At 42.6% G+C, this 20,157-nt stretch overlaps 1 protein-coding gene across 1 annotated transcript in view; it reads left to right on the plus strand.

The window, feature by feature from the left end:
- Positions 1-20,157, plus strand: part of LOC132436422 (sodium/glucose cotransporter 1-like) — a 62,618-nt gene that overhangs the window by 10,711 nt on the left and 31,750 nt on the right. Inside the window, 5 exon segments of the mRNA XM_060029311.1 lie at positions 3,962-4,066; positions 5,626-5,685; positions 14,615-14,719; positions 16,257-16,362; positions 17,455-17,535. Coding sequence (XP_059885294.1) covers positions 3,962-4,066; positions 5,626-5,685; positions 14,615-14,719; positions 16,257-16,362; positions 17,455-17,535 — 457 coding nt within the window.

Consider the following 20,157-nt stretch of genomic DNA (forward strand, 5'->3'; position numbering starts at 1 on the left):
GATTTTAGTTCATCTTGCTTCTGCTGTCTGCCCTCTGGTGGATGAGGTTATCTAAGAGGCTTGTGCAAGCTTCCTGATGGGAGGGACTGGTGGTGGATAGAGCTGGGTGTTGCTCTGGTGGGCAGAGCTCAGTAAAACTTTAATCTGCTTGTCTGCTGATGGGTGGGGCTGAGTTCCCTCCCTGGTGGTTGTTTGGCCTGTGGCAGCCCAGCACTGGAGGCTACAGGCTCTTTGGTGGGGCTAATGGTGGACTCCAAGAGGGCTCATGCCAAGGAGTACTTCCCAGAACTTATGCTGCCAGTGTCCTTGTCTCCAGGGTAAGCCACAGCCTGCCCCTGCCTCTGCAGGAGACCCTCCAACACTAGCAGGTAGGTCTGGTTCAGTCTCCTGTGGGGTCACGGCTCCTTCCCCCTGCGTCTTGATGTGCACACTACTCTGTGTGTGTCCTCCAAGAGTGGAGTCTCTGTTTCCCTCAGTCCTGTCAAAGTTCTGCAGTCAAATCCTGCTAGACTTCAAAGTCTGATTCTCTGGGAATTCCTCTTCCCGTTGCCAGACCCCTAGGTTGGGAAGCCTGACGTGGGGCTCAGAACTTTCACTCCAGTGGGCGGGCTTCTGTGGTATAATTGTTCTCTAGTTTGTGAGTCACCCACCCAGCGGTTATGGGATTTGATTTTATCATGATTGCACCCCTCCTACCACCTCATTGCAGCTTCTCCTTTGTCTTTGGATATGGGGTATCTTCTTTGGTGAGTTCTCGTGTCTTCCTGTCGATGATTGTTCAGCAGTTAGTTGTGATTCCAGTGCTCTTGCAAGAGGGAGTGAGCACACGTCCTTCTACTCCTCCATCTTGAACCAATCCTGGATGTGACTTCTTTTTACGCTATTAGAATTATTGCTTAGTGAACAAACTGTATTATGGTATTGATAAAGAAAATGGAAATAAAAGTAATTTTGCCACTTCAACTTTCTTTCTTTTATACTTTTATTCAGTCAGCAGATATCCGATGGCTATGAATTGCTCTTGTCTGGGCCCTCCATGTGGCTTATTCATGTGGTCGGTGCTCAGGCCTCCTCTTACCTAGCTTGGCGGTGGTGAAACTGAAATTCAGTCATCCCTCCCACCCCACGTTGCCGCCTGGCTCTCCTCCATTCCTGCTGCTTCACCAGCCACTCGTTCGAGGTCCCCCTGGCTGGTTCTTTCCCATCTCCCTGGCTGCTGAATGCTGGACCTCCCCAGGGCCAGACCCTGGTGTCTCCTTTCCAGTTACACTCACACGCCTGGTGACATGGCATTAAAGACAACTTGCTAGAATGGTAGCAAGTCCCAGCTCTCTCCCTCAACTCCAGTCTTGTGCATCCCGCTGCCTGTTTGACACCTGACTAGAAAGGTCTGTCAGGTCTTGCACATGGAACATGCATTCTGCACATCTTCTACTCCTGCCGTCTTCCCTGTCCCTGAACGGCAACTCCATCCTTCTAGTTGCTCAGGTTGACACCCGTGGAGTAGTGTTAGACTCTATTCTCTCTCACCCCAACTTCCAATCCATCAGGAAGTCCTGGGACTCGATTTAAAAAGCATATTTGAAATCCGACCCCTTCGCATCAGTGCCTCCAGGCCCATGCTGCCGACACCCTCACCTGGATTGATTGTAGTAGCCTCTTCTCTCGGCGCCCTCCTTCCACTTGTGCTCCTCCACGTCCAACCTCAACAAAGCAGCTGAAGGGTCAGACCATGTCACCTGACTGCTTAAAACCCTCTGGGGGCTCTCATGTCACCCAGAATGAAAGCCCAGCCTATGTTAGGCCACAGATGATCTGCACCTCCTTACCTCTGTGACCTTGAACAATTTAGCCGTGCTTCTGCCTCAGGGCCATTGCCCCTGCTGCTCCCTCTGCCTGGAGGCTCTCTGCTCTCACAGGTACCCTTGGCTTGCCCCTCACACCTCCTCAGAGAAAGTTGGCCCTGCCCACTGTACTGCACAGCACTTCCTGCCTGCCTTCTTTCTTCTTTTTTTTTCAATTGGGGTATAGTTGTTTTACAATGTTGTGTTAGTATCTACTGTACAGCGAGGTGAAGTAGAGTTCCCTGTGCTATACAGCAGGTTCTCATTAGTTATCTATTTTATACATATTAGTGTATATTTGTCAGTCCCAATCTCCCAGTTCATCCCACCACCCCTTTCCCCCCTTGGTGCCCGTACATTTGTTCTCTACATCTGTGTCTCTATTTCTGCCTTGCAAACCGGTTCATCTGTACCATTTTTCCGGATTCCACATTTATGCGTTAATATATGATATTTGTTTTTCTCTTTCTGACTTCACTCTGTATGACAGTCTCTAGGTCCATCCACGTCTCTACAAATGGCCCAATTTTGTTTCTTTTTATGGCTGAGTAACATTCCATTATATATATGTACCACATCTTTTTTATCCATTCGTCTGTTGATGGAGATTTAGGTTGCTTCCGTGCCTGTCTGTTTTCTAACCTTTCTTCTTCTCTGTAGGACTTTACTATTTATCACTGTCTATTGTGCTATAAAATAATCCCCTAATTTATCTTGTTCTTCCTAAGAGAATGTTAGCTTCATGAGGGCAGGGATTTGTCTGTTTTACTCACTGATGTATTCCTAGTATGTACAACACTGACACATAGTTGGCAGTGGACATTTATTAATAATTACTGAATTAATGAAGGTACATTTAATGTACTAATGTCTTCCTAGGTCTATATAAACATAGGTAGGTAGATAGAGATATTTTATATTTATACACAGTTGTATAGTGTTATATCATATGGACATTCCACCATTTATGTAACATATTGGGCAATTTAGATTGTGTATAGTTTTTCATTATTATGATAAAGGTAGCAGACATTCCTAATAGTAAAAATAACTGCTTGAGTAATTATTATGTGCCTCTTCCAAGATTTTTTTTGCCTTATATTTGTTGGTGCTACAGTGTTTGGGTGCCTGTATGTTCTCAGTTATGTCTTACTAGTGCATTTTATGTTTCATGGTTTAAAAACAAAACAAACAAACCTCTGTCATATTTAATGCTTTTGGTATTGAATCCTACTTTATCTTATGTTAATATCGTCAATGCTGTGTTTTTTGTTTGCTTTTATCTAAAAGGCTTTGTTATTTTTAGTCTCTCTTAATAATTTGGTTTTAAGTGTATCTTGTGTCAAATATAGCACAGGATTTGGATTTGGATTTGGAATGGAGTGGCTATCTCTACTCAATTAAAATTGGTTTAGGAGGGATTTTGTTCATTTTAAATGCCTCTGGGATTTTTTATTTTGAAAGTAACATATGCTGGTTGTAAAAAAAAAAAAAAAAAAGTTACAATCCAAGTATGGAACTTGAGATTTTCTTACCATTCTATTTCTATAACCATGATTCCAGTCCCCAGAAGTATTTTTATATACTACCAGAATCACTCCCATCTATATATAAACATACATGTGCATAAGTGTAATATGCCCACACAAAATTTTAATGAGATTATATTATCAATATTGTTTACATTATTTTTTATCATTTCATAGAGTTCCTTTATCCTTTCTGTATGCTACATTGTATTTCATCATATTCATGTACCTTAGTATTTTAACCATTCTCTTATAATCAGTTAAATTGTTAATATTTTTAAATTACTTCAAACAGTGATGAAATTACACTCCTGCTAATATTTCTGCAGTTGCAAATAAGTCAGTGGAGCGTGTGGAGGGTGGCAACATAAGAATGCAGTAATACTTTTTTCCCTTCATCCCTTTTTACTTGGCTTCTAATTTATGGTTAGGGTTTGTACAGAAAAAATATGAATGGGAATTCTGCCCAGGGTATAATCCCTTTTGAGGAAATGTATTGATAAAATTCAGGTTGGGTTTATATTTGTGAGAATTAGTTTTTGAAGTTGGACTAAAAGTTCTGATCTGTAATTGTCTTTTGATTTTCAGATAGGTGCTTTTCTTTTTGCCTCGAATATTGGCACTGGGCACTTTATGGGCCTGGCTGGAACGGGGGTGTCTTCAGGGATTGCTGTTGGGGCCTTCGAGTGGAATGTAAGTAGTGCCTTCTGTAGCAGCTAACCTCCACCTTTATCATTGTCCAAATGAAACATAAAAACTTGCTTTCAACCCTGAGTAAATATTAAAGACTCCTTGAGAAGTCATGGAAGAAGGGAACCAAGTCTTTGATTTCTCAACAAGATTGTGCTAGTTTTCATTCTTCTTAGTAAAGTAATGAAGAGATAGAGAATGTTTACATTCCAAGGACCATAGGAATACAGTTAGGAGACTAGTCAGGTAGGGAAAAGATCATATTAACACTTAAATATATATGTACATAAACATATACATACATACATACACATATATGTGTGTGTGTACATAGACATACAGATATATATGTATATATGTGTGTGTATTTATCGGTATGTACACATTTGCAGTATGCAGTTGACCCTTGAAAAACATGTATTTAAACCATGCACGTCCGGTTACGCGCAGATTTTTTTCAATAAATATAGTACTTTTATTTTCATTTCACAGATCTTTAAATTGACTAAGTGTGGGGAAAAGTTTGTGTTCAATTAGAGATCACAATATGTGGAATCAAAAGAACTAGGGTTTGAGTCCTGATTCTATCCAGATTGTTTCAGTTTCCTGCCCTTGGATGAGTCATTTACCAATTCCTTTGTTTTTGAGACAGATTTAGCTTGACTACATGGGGGTCGGCACCCCTAACCCCCACATTGTTCACGGGTCAACTGTATACTGAGAATAGGCTCAACCGGGTTCTTTGAGATATTCAGCTGGTTACTACAAAACTCCTAACTGATCGCCTATGAATACCAGGTTTCAACTATAAAACTTATAAAATGGATTATTTATCTAATCTGTGGAATATATTTGTTATAGGACATAGAATTTGTTCACCTAAATTAATATAAGTGAATTTATGTGTCTTGGGTTAATTAACCTATCTCTATATAAATCACCTGGCCCTTTTTTTTTTTTGATAAATCAGAAAGCTCCCTACTTTCTGGGTCTCATCTTTTCCTCTGGTAGACTACAGAAATAAACAATACTTCTAACAAAGTTAATTCCAGACCTGATAAGGCGCCCTGGTCTGTACCACCATTTAGTTCTCAAAATTCATTCACATCTCCCTCATATATTCAACTTACCCCTTCTTTGTAAAGAAAGCCAGAGACAAATGCATTACTTAATTTCAATAGCTTCTGTAAATTTTGGTGTAGTTTCTCTACTATTTCTCTGAATGGTTTCTGATTTTTTTTTTTTTACTATCTTTTTTGTTTAATTATAAGCCACCTTCGTTTCTATCTGGAAGTAGGCAAACAATAAATTTTAATAAATATCTTGAAAATTGGCTCAGTTAACCCCCCCCAAATTAAGAATGCACCCCTTTATAGGCAAAGATCAAGTGCCTATAAGTTAAGTTTGTTGTACTGGAAGGCTTACGCTTGGGCTGTTATTTGCAAGGTCCCCAGTAAGTATGACATTTATTGGGCTCAAAACAGTAACTGAGCTTGCATCTCATTTAAGAGCTTAGCCTAGGTGGGACCCTGATTTAATTGCTCTTCTTTTCTTGGTTTCAGGCTCCATTTATGCTCTGTGTTTTTGGTTGGGTATTTTCTCCCATTTACATTAAGGCTGGGGTGAGTATCCATTAGCACTTACTCTTTTCTTTACAATATTTTTTCTTACAAATACTGCATATGTACATAAAAACATCCTAGAGGGGGCTTCCCTAGTGGCACAGTGATTAAGAATCCGCCTGCCAATGCAGGGGACATGGGTTCGAGCTCTGGTCCTGGAGGATTCCACATGCCACAGAGCAACTGAGCCCATGCGCCACAACTGCTGAGCTTGTGCTATTGAGCCGGCGTGCTGCGGCTGCTGAAGCCCGCGTGCCTAGAGCCTGTGCTCCGCAACAGGAGGGGCCGCCACAATCAGAAGCCTGCGCACCGCAGCGGAGAGTGGCCCCCCGCTCGCCACAGCTAGAGAAAGCCCGCGCGCAACAACCAAGACCCAATGCAGCCAAAAATAAATTAATTAATTAAATTTAATTAAATTTTTAAAAAAAATCCTAGAGGACAGGTTAAACTTCTCAGTGTTCTGATCCTTGTACTGATTTCCCTAAATCTTAAGAAATGTCTGAAATAACGTCATTCTGACTGGTAAACAGAAGCCAGTAACTGCCTACTGTTTCACTCTGGACCTTACTCAAGAGTTCACTTCTTAAGGCTTTTATAGAAAACATTTTAAAACTTTGTTAAAAAATAAGACCTAAATTAAGAGAACAATTCTGTTAATGACTGGAAGACAACAGCCTAAAAATATTAGTTCTCCCTAAATCCAGAAGAAGATGTTTGAGGAACTTGACAAGCTGACTCTAAAATGTATGTAGGAGATAAGGGGACAAAGATGTCAGTGCCTGGCTGAGAGAGAACAAAGAAGAAACTGTCCAGGCCTAGCATCCACAGGGGTACGTGGCATGATGTCACCAACATGGCAGAATAAGAGTGTTCTGTCAAAGAACTCCAGTTTAGACTGTCACCCACAGGCAAGAGGGCCTTTGTGGAAGTACAGGAGTCATGCTGTTGGAAAAACAATACCCACGACTGGATGCATTGAAGAGGGTGAGAGGGACAGGTTCACTTTACCCATGTCACCACTCCCCCGAGGTGGCACAGCTCAGTGCCAAGAGAGACCTTCTTAGCCTGAGATTTGTCCCATGGGGAAGAGCGACAGCATGTAAGTGCCCAGCTACTCTAGCTGCACAGACTGCTGCCAAAAAGACCTACTTCTTTCTCACTCCATCTAGAATATTCAGGTGTGCTGTATGACCGGGGGTGGGGAGTGGCTGGGAGAGCAGCACTCAGGGCTCTCAGATGGCATCAAAGGAACACAAATCCTACTAACCCCCTTGCAAACTCTATCAGGAAGCCTGCCAGTAAGCCGGTGGGGGCTCTTCACTTGCAGATCTCCCCAGCTGGCCCTCAGACACCCCAACATTCTTCATGCCTCACCCACATATGCCTGCACCTTATGGCCAGCTCCCTTAGCTTACCTCCAATTGTGGCAGTGTTGATTCCTGGCATAAAGCTAGTGAGCACACGTAGGAAGCCAGCCTGACCCTGTGGGATTGGGAAAGCACACAGACGAGCATTCAGCACCACCCTCAGTAAGGCAAGCAAACTGGAGGCTGTCAGCACTCAGCCTGGCTTTGTAGGATCAAGGAAGACATGTGAAGCAGGTGTATCCAAGGAAAGGTCTGAGAAAGCCTCAGAATCCCTAGCAGGACTGATGGAACGTATTTCTCTCCAAAAACCAGTCAGTAAAAACTGGAGGCGGTGACTGCTTCCTCAAATGCAGAAACAGCAACACAAGACTTCAAGGAACTTGAAAAATCGAGGAAACATGACACCACCAAAGGAACACAATAATTTTCCAGTAACCAACTCCAAAGATTTGCCTGATAAAAAGTTCAAGACAGTTGTTTGAAGGAAGCTCAGTGAGCTACAAGAAAACACAGGACAGCTCAGCGAAATAAGGAAAACAATATGTGAAAGAAATGAGAGGTTTAACAGAGAGATAGGAATCCTAACCATACAAATTCTGGAGCTGAATATTACAATGAATGAAATGGAAAATGCAACTGGGACATCAACAGCAGGCTTGGCAAAGCAGAAGAAAGATTCTGTGAACTCAATGATAGGTCATTTGAAATTACGCAGTCAGAGGAGAACAAAGGAAAAAGAGTGAAGAAAGCCTATGTGAGCTATGGGACACCATTAAAAGAAACAATCTACACATTACTGGCATCCCAGAAGGAGAAGAGAGGGAGAAGCAGGCAGAAAGCTTATTTAAAATGGAGAACTTCCCAAATCTGAGGAGAGATTTGGATATCCAAGATGACAAAGCTCATCGGTTCCCCCCCAAGTTTTAACCCCAAACTATCTTCTCCAAGACACATTATAATAAAACTGTCTGAAATCAAAGACAGAGACGAAATTTTAAAAGCAGGAAAAGACAAAAAATTCCTCACATACAAGGGAACCCCCATAAGGCTATCTGGATTTCTCAGCAGAAGGCTTGCAGGACAGGAGACAGTGAGATGATGTATTCAAAGTGGTAAAAGAAAAAGACTGCCAACCAAGAATACTTTATCTGGCAGAGTTGCTCTTCAGAAATGAAAGAGAAAAAAAGACTTTCTCAGACAAACCAAAGCTGGGGAAGTTCATCACCACTAGAGCTGCCTTATAAGAAATGTTGGAAGGAGTCTTCAAGCTGAAATGAAAGGATGCTAATTAGTAACATGAAAACATAGTAAGTAGATAGTCAAAATCAGACTACTCAAATACAGTAAGATGGTGGTACATTAACCACTTAACTCTAAAGGTTAAAGGACAAAAGTATTTTTTAAAAACCATAGCTACAATTATTTGTTAACAGATACATAATATAAAAAGAGGTAAATTGTGATATCAAAAACATTAAATGTCAGGCAGGAAGTAAAAGGGTAGAGTTTTCATATGCATTCAAAGTTATCACCTTGAAATAGACTCTTATATCTATGGAAGCCTCATGGTAACCACAAAGCAAAAAGCTATGCTAGATACACAAAAGAGAAAGGAGAGAACCAAAGCTTACTACTATGGAAAATCATTAATTCACAAAGGAAGATAGTAAGAGGGGAAGAAAGTAACAGGGAAACTACAAAACAGTTAGAAAACAACTACCAAGATGTCATTAGTAAGTCCTTACCTAGCAATAATTACTTTACATGTAAATGAATTGAATACTCCAATCAAAAGGCACAGAGTGGATGAATGGATTAAAACTTAGCATGGTGGGACTTCCCTGGTGGTCCACTGGTTAACACTTTGCCTTCCAATGCAGGGGGTGAAGGTTCGATCCCTGGTCGGGGAGCTAAGATCCCACATGCCTCATGGCCTGAAAACCAAAACATGAAACAGAAGCAATATTGTAACAAATTCAGTAAAATGGTCCACATCAAAAAAATTTTTAAAAAAAGAATTAGCATGGTGACTATCATTAACAATACTGTATTATACACTTAAAAGTTGCTAAGAGAGTAAATCTTAAATGTTCTCACCACAAAAAAGTGGCAGTTATGTGGGGTGATGGAGATAGTAACTTAAACTTACTGTGCTAATCATTTTGCAATATATACATGTATCAGATCACATCACATACCTTAAACTTTTATGATGTATGTCATAGCTCAATAAATCTGGAAAAAAGTAAATAAAGTGTATGTAGAAGAGCAAAAGCATAAGAATAGCAAAGATATTCCTATCAAAGAAAAATAAGAAGAACTTATCTTACCAAATAGCATGACTTACTATAAAGCTGTAGTAATTAAGAGTTTGGTATTGGCACAAGGATAAACACATTGACACAAGAGAGAGTGAAAAAGCCCAGATACACTCATATGTATGAACACCTGATTTATGACATAGACGGCATTGCAGATGACTGAGGAAAGGAGGATCAATTGGTTATCATACGAAAAAAATAAAATTAGATCCCTATTCTACACAAAAAGAATTTTGGATTGATTAAAGGCTTAAATAGGAAAGGCAAAAATTCGTCTAACTTTTATAAGAAAGTAAAAAATATCTTTATATCCTTGAGGTATGGAAGGATTTTAAAATAATATACAAAAATCCCAAATCTCTGGCTAACCACTAAAGTACACAGGCATACCTGAGACCCCAGGGAGCCCAGCCAAAAAAAGATCTGTCTTGCAAAGACAGGACTGTTCCTGGAGAGATTTGTGAGTTTTGCTGTGCCAGTGACTGAGCACATTCCCCAGCCCGCACAGGGCAGGCAGTGGAAGACAGAAGTCTTGCTAGTTGGAGGTATCAAGGACATAATTGAGGGCTGGCAAAGCAACCCGAAACTTAGGAGGGGAGCTCCAAAAACAAGGGAGCCAAAGAGAGGGTTAGTCCCCAAATCTCAGTATAAATTCTGCCCAAACCCTTGACTGACTGCCAGGCTACTCAAGTGCAGGGAAAACCTTCAGAGGACCAGGCTAAGTCAGCAGCAGCTGGAAGCTGGAAAACCAAGTGGAGACCTCAGCTTCTGCACTGCAGGGTGGGGGTCAGGGTGGCATGGAAGATATGGTAGTCTGAGTCCAGACACATTCAGTCCCTACTCAAACAAGAGCACTAATCCTCGGAAGAACAAAACGGATTCTAGAGTGCTACATCATATTATCTATGATGGCCAGTCTTCAACCAAGAATTATTAGATATGCAAAGAAATGGGAAAATAAACATGACCCACACTCAGGGAGAAAAAAAGCAATAAGTAGGTGCTGACTCTGAGCAGGCCCAGATGTAGATTTAACAAAACAAAGACTTCAACTTGCTATTATAAATGTATTCCAAAATGTAAAGGAAAATGTGATATTAATGAGTGAACAAATAGGGCCTCTCAACAGAGAAACTGGAACTGTAGAAAAGAACCAAGTCGGGACTTCCCTGGTAGCGCAGTGGTTAAGAATATGCCTGACAGTGCAGGGGACATGGGTTCGATCCCTGGTCTAGGAAGATCCCACATACTGTGGAGCAACTAAGCCTGTGTGCCAGAACTACTGAGCCTGCACCACGACTACTGAAGCCTGTGCGCCTAGAGCCCATGCTCCGCAACAAGAGAAGCCACCGCTATGAGAAGCCTGCACACCACAGTGAAGAGTACCCCCTGCTCATGGCAACTAGAGAAAGCCCGCACACAGCAATGAAGACCCAATGCAGCCAAAAATAAAAAAAATAAAAATAATAAAAAATAAAAGTAAAAACCAAAAAAACAAGTCAAAATTCTCAAGTTGAAAAACATAGTAGCTGAAATGAAGACTTCACAAGAGGGGTTCAACAGCACAATTAAGATGGCAAAAGAGAGAATCAGTGAACTTGAAGATAAGAATTACTCAGGATAAAGAACAGAGGAGAAAAAACTGAAGAAAAAGGAACAAAACCTCAGAGACCTGCAATACAATATCAGTCGATCAGACATGTAATTGGAGTCCCAGAAAGAGAAGAGAAAGAGGCAGAAAAAAATTTTTGAAGAAATAATAACTGAAAATATATCCTTTGCTGGAAAATGTTAATTTACAGATTCAAAATGCTTGACAAACACTAAATAGAATAAACACAAAGAAAACTACACATAGGTTTACATCACAGTCAAACTGCTAAAAGCAAAGATAAAGAGAAGATTTTGAAATTGGTAAAAGAAAAGCAACACATTACATGCAGGGAAACGATACAGTTAATAGACGACTTCTCATCAGATACAGTGGAGACCAGAAAACATCAGAATGACATAGTTGGATGCTGAATGGGAAGAAAAAGCTGTCAACCGAGAATTCTATACCCAGCAAAAGTATTCTTTAAAAATGAAGATGAGGGGTTTCCCTGGTGGCGCAGTGCTTGAGAGTCCGCCTGCCGATGCAGGGGACACGGGTTCGTGTCCCGGTCCGGGAAGATCCCACATGCCGCGGAGCGGCTAGGCCCGTGAGCCATGGCCGCTGAGCCTGCGCGTCCGGAGCCTGTGCTCTGCAACAGAAGAGGCCACAACAGTGAGAGGCCCGCGTAGCGCAAAAAAAAAAAAAAAATGAAGATGAAATATATATAAATAGGGCTTCCCTGGTGGCGCAGTGGTTAAGAATCTGCCTGCCAATGCAGGGGACATGGGTTCGAGTCCTGGTCCAGGAAGATCCCACATGCTGCAGAGCAACTAAGCCTGTGCGCCTAGAGCCCTGTGCTCCACAACGGGAAAGGCCGCCACAATGAGGGGCCTGCGCACCGCAACAAAGAGTGGCCCCCGCTCGCTGCAACTAGAGAGAGCCCACGCACAGTAACAAAGACCCAACGCAGCCAAAAATAAATTAAATAAATAAATTTAAAAAGAAAAGAAATATATATAAATATTGAATCATTATGTTGTACACCTGAAACCAATGTAAGGTGATAAGTCACTTATACTTCAATTAAAAAAAGAACTTATTGCAAAAAAAATTTTTTTGAAGGTTATTGGGTAGGTAAAAATTTCTTAGGACACAAAAACCACAAACCATAAAGGAAGAAATTGATATATTGGACTTCAAAGTAAAATTTTAAACTTTAACTCTTAGAAGTATATTTTTAAGAAAGTGAAAAGTCAAGCTAGAGACTGGGAAGGAGTATTTGTAGAACATACTGACAGTAAAAGACTTATATCCTGAATATACATATTTTTTAAAACTCTTAAAGCTTAACAGCAAGAAGACATTTCACCAAAGAAAATATACAGATGGCAAATAATCACATGAAAAGATGTTCACTATCACTGACCGTTAGGAAAATGCTACTTAAAATCAGATCCCGTGCACACCCACTAGAATGGCTGAGATTAAAAGGACTGATGCTACCAAGAGCTGGAGAGGTTGTGGAGCCCCTGGGGCCCGTACCTTTCTGGAGGGAACGTTGGAAAACAGGTTGGCAGTTTCTTACCCAGTTACACCTTAGGATCTAGCCGTTCTGTTCCTGGGTGTGGCACTTCACCCCACCCCAGAGAAATGAAGACGCACGTCCACACACAGACTGATACAGGAAGTTTTAGTCCTAACAGACGAACCTAGAAATAATCTGAATTGGGACAGACAGCACGTGACGTGGTACTAGGTGGCACCGAGGAGCCGTCGAGTGACAGCACGGGTGAGAAGCAGGATGTGGTACCAGGTGAAAGTAGCAGGACATAGAAGTGCACACACTCTTTTTTTTGGTGGGGGGGTGCATTTATTCTTTATTGATTATGGATACTTTCCTTACTAGCCATATGCATTAAAAGAAAATTGTGAACCAGTAAAATAAGCCAGACAGAGAAACAAATATTGCATGATATTAATTATATGTGGAATCTTAAAAAAAAAATGTCGAACTCATAGAAACACACAACAGAATGGTGGTTGCCAGGGTTGGGTTGTGGAGGAAATAGGAAGGTCTGCTGGTCCCAAAGGGAAGTTCATGAGTGATTTGTGAGCAGGGACTCTGGTGGTTCTGTGACCATTCACACTGGTTTCCCCGGAGCTGTGTGACTCCATGGGTTTGAGCTCCAAGGAAGGCGAGTCTGGCGACAGCTGGTTTTCCAAGACTGACAGCTGGTTTTCCAAGACTGGGGTGGTGAGGGTCTTGGCCGCACGCCCTTGGGGGCTTAGCAGGGTGTTAGAAATGCCTTATATTTTGAACGTGGTAGTGATCACACAACTGTATACATTTTCCCAAACTCATCAAACTTTACACTTAAAATGGGATAATTTTACTGTGTGTAAACCATGGCTCATAAAACTTAAAAACATACACTTGTGGAGAGGACATTAAAATTGTGGAAGGCTTTGTCTGCCGTGCAGTCTAAAGCTTGCAGTTGTGAAGCCATAATCCCAGGAAAATCACCTCAGGTTGTGACGGATTTTGAGATAAAGTCTTTAAAAAGTAATTAAGTTAAAATGAGGTCGTTAGGGTGGGTCCTAATCCAGCATGACTTTATGAGATGAGTATATTGGACACAGACATGTACAGAGGGAAGGATGAGCAGACGCAGTGGGGAGATGGTCTCAGCCAGCCGAGGAGACAGGCCTGGCATGCATCCTTCCTCACGGCCCCGTGAGAACCAGCCCCGGACACCACGAGCTGCCAGCCCCCAGAGCTACAGAGCAATGCGTTTCTGTTGTGTGAGCCACTCTGTCGTACTTTTTGACGGCAGCCCTGGCAAACTAATACGAGTAGTGAGTGTGAAACAGCTTAGAGCCTGACTGAGAAGTCAGCCGTGTGTGGCAGCATATGATTAAGAACCAAATGAAGAGGAAATGAATAAAAGCTCCAGGTGTTTAGGAGGGGGCGTGTGGTCCCTGCCAAGCCCCCAGCTAAGGCTGCAGGAAGCAGATGGGATTTGCATGTGTGAGGTGGGGGAACAAGAGCACAGGAGCATATTCGGGACTGGAGGTGGGATGGTATTCAGTTACCACTGGTTTATTCACTGCCGTGAGCCAGGCACTGTGCTAGGAGCCAGGCATCTGATGAGCGAAGAGCACACTCCCTGCCACCGGGCACACACAGCGTGAGATGGTGGAGGTAGAAATGAGCAGGGCGGTCTGGGGCACCAGCTCACACACGAGAGGCATTGGCGCAGAGGACCAGGTGCGAGAGCTGTGGAGTCAAGTTGTGTCTCCCTTGAGCCCTTGGTATATTCGTAGTATGTGATAAAAACATTTGATTTTGCTCTATGATTATTTCATGAAAGTGATTTGTCATCGTTTGACGTATTCAATTAGCTGCATTTACTTCTGCTTTCCAAAGGTTGAACAGGAAGCTAAATTCCAAGCTTCTTGAAGACAGCGGTTTTGCCTCTTCTTTCCTAGTTCTCCCATCTTAACAGGGGTCCGTGTAATGCAAAGCGAGAGTCGGTGACCCTGCACCTGGTACTCCTGGGCCGCTCCCACCGTCAGCCGCATCCCCGTGACAGCCAGCACCTTGTGAGCGCTCTGCCTGACGGTGGCTTCTCTTGTTGCTCCTACAGGTAGTAACATTGCCCAAATATTTGAGGAAGAGGTTTGGTGGCTACTGGAACCAGTTCCTCCTCACTATTCTGTACTTATTCCTTTATATCTTCAGTAAGATCTCGGTGAGTTGTGTAAAAGCCAGCCCAAGGAAGAAAAACACAAAAAAATCGATAGGCAGGACTATGCTAGGTTTGTCGCAGCAGTTCACTCTGGGGCCTCATAAGTTACTTGTCAGCCTCTGCTGTCTAAGCTAAAGTGGAGAAAAAATAGCTTAATGATACACAAAATGAAAGGCAGAGGCATCTTCTTTGCCTCCCAAGCCTGGGTTACAGGCCCCTCCTGTGTGTTCCCAGAGAACGCTGGGCGTCATGTCATCAGGTGATGCCACTCCCCTGCTGGAAACAATCCAGGCACCCCACCACCCTTACAAGAGAACTGAACCTCGTGTTATGAGCTGTGAAGCCTTCCTACCCTGGCCCTTCCTCTGGCCTCGTCTCCTCCCCTGTACTCGCCATGTTGTTTCTCAAATCCAGCAAGCTTATTCCCACTTGAAGCCCTTGACACCTGCTCTGTACTGTGTCTGGAATGTTCTTCCCCCAGATTTTTGAAATGTCACTTCCTGGAAGAGGCCTTCCTCGGATGTGCCTAGTCAGTCTCTACTCCATTACTGTTTCTGTTTCCTTTGTAATACATGCCACCATGTGAGAGAATTTATCTGTTTCCTTGCTTGTTATCTGTCTTCTCCACTCTGGTGCAAGCTTCTTGAGCCCCGGGCCCTTTCCTGGCTTGCTCCCTGCAATCCCCCTCTGCTGAGAGCATGGTTAGCACATAAGGCACTTGACAGGTGTTTTTTTTGAATGACTGAATGAGTGTCACTTATCACACTGCATGGAAATTGCCTATTTGGTGGCCTATCTCCTTCATTAAACATAAGGTACTTGAAGACAGTGACTGAGTTTTGGTAACCCTTGGATCTCCTGAACCCTGCCGAGTATCTACCACATGGCTGGTGCTCAGTAAACATTCGGTGTGTAAATGTTGGGTGTTGGGAGAACCTCTGCCCATTGTATCCCTGGCTGTGGAGACCAGAATACCAAAGCATGAGGTTAGCCAGTAAATGACGTGCAGGTGCTTCAGAGTCATTGTCAACGAAGCCTGGGGTTAACAAACCCAGCCCACAGGCCAGTCGGACTAGTGATCTGCTTTGCACAGTCCTTGAGCTAAGAATGGTTTTTACAGTTTTAAAGAGTGGTAAAAAAACAGAAATGGTCTGTGTGTCACAAAGCCTACAGCATTTACCATCTTCCCTTTACAGAAAAAGCTTGCCAGTCCCTGATAAGCAGCCCCCTCTGCCTTTCCCACTGGTGGAACTGCAGGAACAGCTCGCTCCCTGGGCACACTCCCCACTCTGAGGCTCCAAGGAGGAAGAGGCTAAGTTGCATTAACTTAGCCCAATGCTTAAAGGTCCTGACCTTGGCTGAACTCATGGGGCACCAGCAGTGTTGCCCAACAGAACTTGGGTAGACCTCACCCGGTGTCCACTAGGAATGGAGTGGACGTGCTGACTTCAGATGGCCTCTGAGGTCAGCGTCTTTATGGGACAGCTGTTGATAGAGCTGGAAATGAAAGTGCAGCCTGCTATGTTTGTACCCATTTCAGGTGGAGATCTGCACTGGCGCCATGTTCATGAGGCTGGTTTTGGGGTTGGATGTTTACCTGGCCACCGTAGTCTTGCTGTCAGTTACTGGCATTTATGGCATCACAGGTGAGGTTACTCTAACCCCACAGGTATTTGTGTTGACACAAAAGCTCTACTTCTTATTGAAGTCCTAAAGACATTGAGACAGGGATCTCCAGCTTTTGCATTTTCCCTGAGTCTGTAAGTCACATTGCTGAGGCCTGAAAGGGCCAAACGCTGAAAATAATTGAGGCAGGGGTGCCCGAGTTGTGCCCTGCTCCTGGAAATCGTATCAGACTGGCAGGGGCTTTCCAAGAGGATTGACAGGGCCGGCAGTGTTTGGGGTGGGGCAGGCCTCACACTGAAGTCTGCTTGGTGAAGGGGTGAAGGAGCGGGAGCACAGAAAGGGACTGAGAGGAGGAGCTGCTTCAGGGCATCCTGGTTACCTGGTAACCCGGTCAGGCCATCAGATGGGATCACTTAGGCAGACAATTCAAATTTGGAATGTTGATCCCGTCTTGGGCTAATGCTATGTAGCATGATACGTGGCATCATAACCTTGGGTAGTGGCAGCTGCCCATCAGCCACGCATCCACGAGGTGAACAGCCGTTCTCTACCCAGACAGCCACTCTGTTTTTCTCTTTCAGTACAGTATTCAATAAATTACATGAGATGGTCAACATTGTATTATAAAATAGGCTTTGTGTTAATGAATTTGCCCAACTGTAAGCTAATGTAAGTGTTCTGAGCACATTTAAGGCAGACCAGGCTAAGCTATGATGTTCAGTAGGTGAGATGTAGTAAATGCATTTTCGACTTAATAATATTTTCAGCTTACAATGGGCTTATCAGGATGTAACCCCATCATAAGTCAAGGAAGACCTGTATACTTTTTTGCTTAGGAAAACTACCAGATTTTCATTTATCCAAAATGGGAAGTAAAAGGAAATTGGGATATAAAAGAGCAAGATAAGAATCCAACAACAGATCATGAAGGCTGTTCAAGAGAGAAAACAGGGTGTATCTAGTCTAAGCATAAGCAGTTGTAAGGCCCACTGAGCTCAGGACGGAGGTGTGGGTGTGGAGACAGGCAGACCCGAGTGTGTGGACCAGGCATGCAGAGTAACTTCCCACAGAGTCAGGCGTGGCTCTCCTTTCCCTTTCTCTTGCCTATTCAGGTGGTTTTGCGGCTGCAGTTTATACTGATATCTTACATGCTGGCGTTGTGGTTCTGGGCTCAGTCTTGTTAATGGGCTATGGTAAGTAAATCTGGAGAGCAGTGGGCACTGTGGGTGGACTCTTTGAATCTGACAGCTGTCTGGGGCCATTTCAGCACCTTCCTCTCACAGATGAGGAGACCGAGGCCCTCAGAACCCACGAGCGTTGTCTAAGGTCATGCCCGCATCAGGAGAAGGAGGAGTTGAGGAGTAGGAGGGGTGATGACAAACTCAAGCACTTTGAACAGCAGTCAAGAGTGGCCCACCACACTCATCCCCACTCTGTGCCTCTGTCCATGCTCTTCCTCTCCAGTCAGAAGCCCCTCTCCCTTTTGTCTACTCAGTTAAATCCATCTCTCAGGGTCAACAGAAGATCCACCCCTGAGTGTGTGATTCCATGATTGTTCTACCTCTACGTCTTTGTTCTCTGGACTTGTATCACTACCACACAACGTGACTTTTTTTTTTGATGGTACATACCTTGATTGTTCATTGTGTCACATAAATAAGTCATACCCCCCAGGTCCAAACCTTCTTAAGAACCAGAGCCATTGTATCCTTCACACAATGAGTCTGATGCACATGGTAGGTGCTTAGTGAGTAAGACGAATGAAAATAATAGCTGATATAAATTGAGAATCAGATACCATGCAGGCATTTATCTATATTGCCTCATTAAATGATCACAGTCATCATGAGGCATAACTACTTTTATTATCCTCATTTTACTGATGAGGAAGCTGAGTTACTCAGTTAAGTAACTTGTTCATGAAACACACCAAGAGTAGAGCTCAGAGCTGGGTCCCTCTAACACCGAAGCCCCCGATATTTGAATAGCATATTACCGTACCTGTAGTGACAATTACACTCACCTTCAAGTGGAGGTTTCCTCCCACTAGCTAGGAGTAGCCTTAGTGAGGTTGGCGGTACCCACTGTTCCATGAGTCAGAGATTGGTCTTGCAGAAACCTAGAAGGAAAAGCTCTTGGCTCAGGTATGGAAAAATTATTGAAATGATATGCTAGTTCAGTTGAAGGGTTATGGTTCCATAGAGCATGTTGTTGAGCCTCATGGAAGGAGAACAGATAGACTCACACAGAATCACAAACCTCAGTCTTACCATTCAGTAAGCATTAGTGCTCCATGAAGTATACTCAATGCTGTGTTGCTGGGACACAAAATACATGTCAGGCATGCTCCAAGGAATTTTGTAATGAGCTGGGAAACAATCACTGATTTGAGTGACACAACTATAAACTATAAAACTTTCTAAGCCATTGTGTTTGCTTAATGTTAATGGTAAATATCAACTTCATTAAAACTTGCCAAGACCATCCCAATACTTGAGAATGATATCCAATTAAACTTTAGGGGCAGGTGGAATATTCCATTTAATTTTAGCAATTATATCTCTAAATAATTATATATCATTTACTGTTATAGACTGAATGTTTGTATCCCCCCAAAATTCATAAGTTGAAATCCTAACCTCCAATGTGATGGTATTGGGAGTTGGGGCCTTTGGGAGGCGGTTAGGTCATGAGGGAAGAACCTTCACGAATGGCATTAGTGCCCTTATAAAAGAGACCCCAGAGAGCTCCCTCGACCCTTCTGCCACATGAGGACACAGTGAGAAGATGGCCAACACCCTGTCAGCCAGCACCTTGATCTTGGACTTCCCAGCCTCCAGAACTGTGGGAAGTAAGCCATTCACTATATGGTATTTTGTTATAGCAGCCCGAACAGACTAAGACATTTTCTGAGAAATTTAATGGGATTTTCTTTTTACCAGAGTATTCATGCTAGTTCTTTTGATAAGTAAACTATTTGGGAGAGGCATTGTTTTCCTTTAAAAATATACAAGAACTTGTACATCCAAGTGAATGTTGCCTTCAAACAAGTCACCGTGGGAACCTGTGCACATACAATTTTATTTTTTTATTTCTAATTTTTAGGTAAATTTTAGGTAAGGTAAACAAAACAAAAGGGTACACAGTGAAATATTTACCACCCTCAGTTTCGTAATTTGACTCCCCAGAGCCAACCAGTATCATAAGTTTTGTGTACATCCTTCCAGAGACGGTCTTCATATGTACAAGCAAACCTTGGAGATATTGTGGGTTTGGTTCCAGACTACAGCAATGAAGCAAATACCACAATAAAGCAAGTCACATGAATTTTTTGGTTTCCCAGTGCATATAAACTTATGTTTACACTATACTGTAGCCTGTTAAGTGTACAATAGCATTATGTCTAAAAACAAGGCACATACCTTAATTTTAAAATAATGCTGTTGGAAAAATGGCACTTATAGACTTGATTGTTTCAGGGTTGCCACAGACCTTCAATTTGTAAAAAAGAAAAAAACAACCAAAAAAACCACATGGTATCTGCAAAGTGCAGTAAAGCAAAACACAATAAAATGAGATATGCCTGTACAAATATTTTTTTTTCTCTGTGAGATATATATCTTAATAGAATCAGAACATTTTAAAGCCTGTTTTTCCACCACTGGAACTATATCTTAGGCAAATTTCTATATCAGCAAATAGAGATCTACTGCATCTTTTCTGCTTTTGTATTTGTAATAAACTTTTTATTGAAAAGTGCACAAATCAAAGTGGATAGCTAGATGAAGTATCACAAAGTGAACACACTCTGGTAG

The sequence above is a fragment of the Delphinus delphis genome, chromosome 13 (assembly GCF_949987515.2).
Source record: "Delphinus delphis chromosome 13, mDelDel1.2, whole genome shotgun sequence".
Classification (NCBI taxonomy): Eukaryota; Metazoa; Chordata; class Mammalia; order Artiodactyla; family Delphinidae; genus Delphinus; species Delphinus delphis.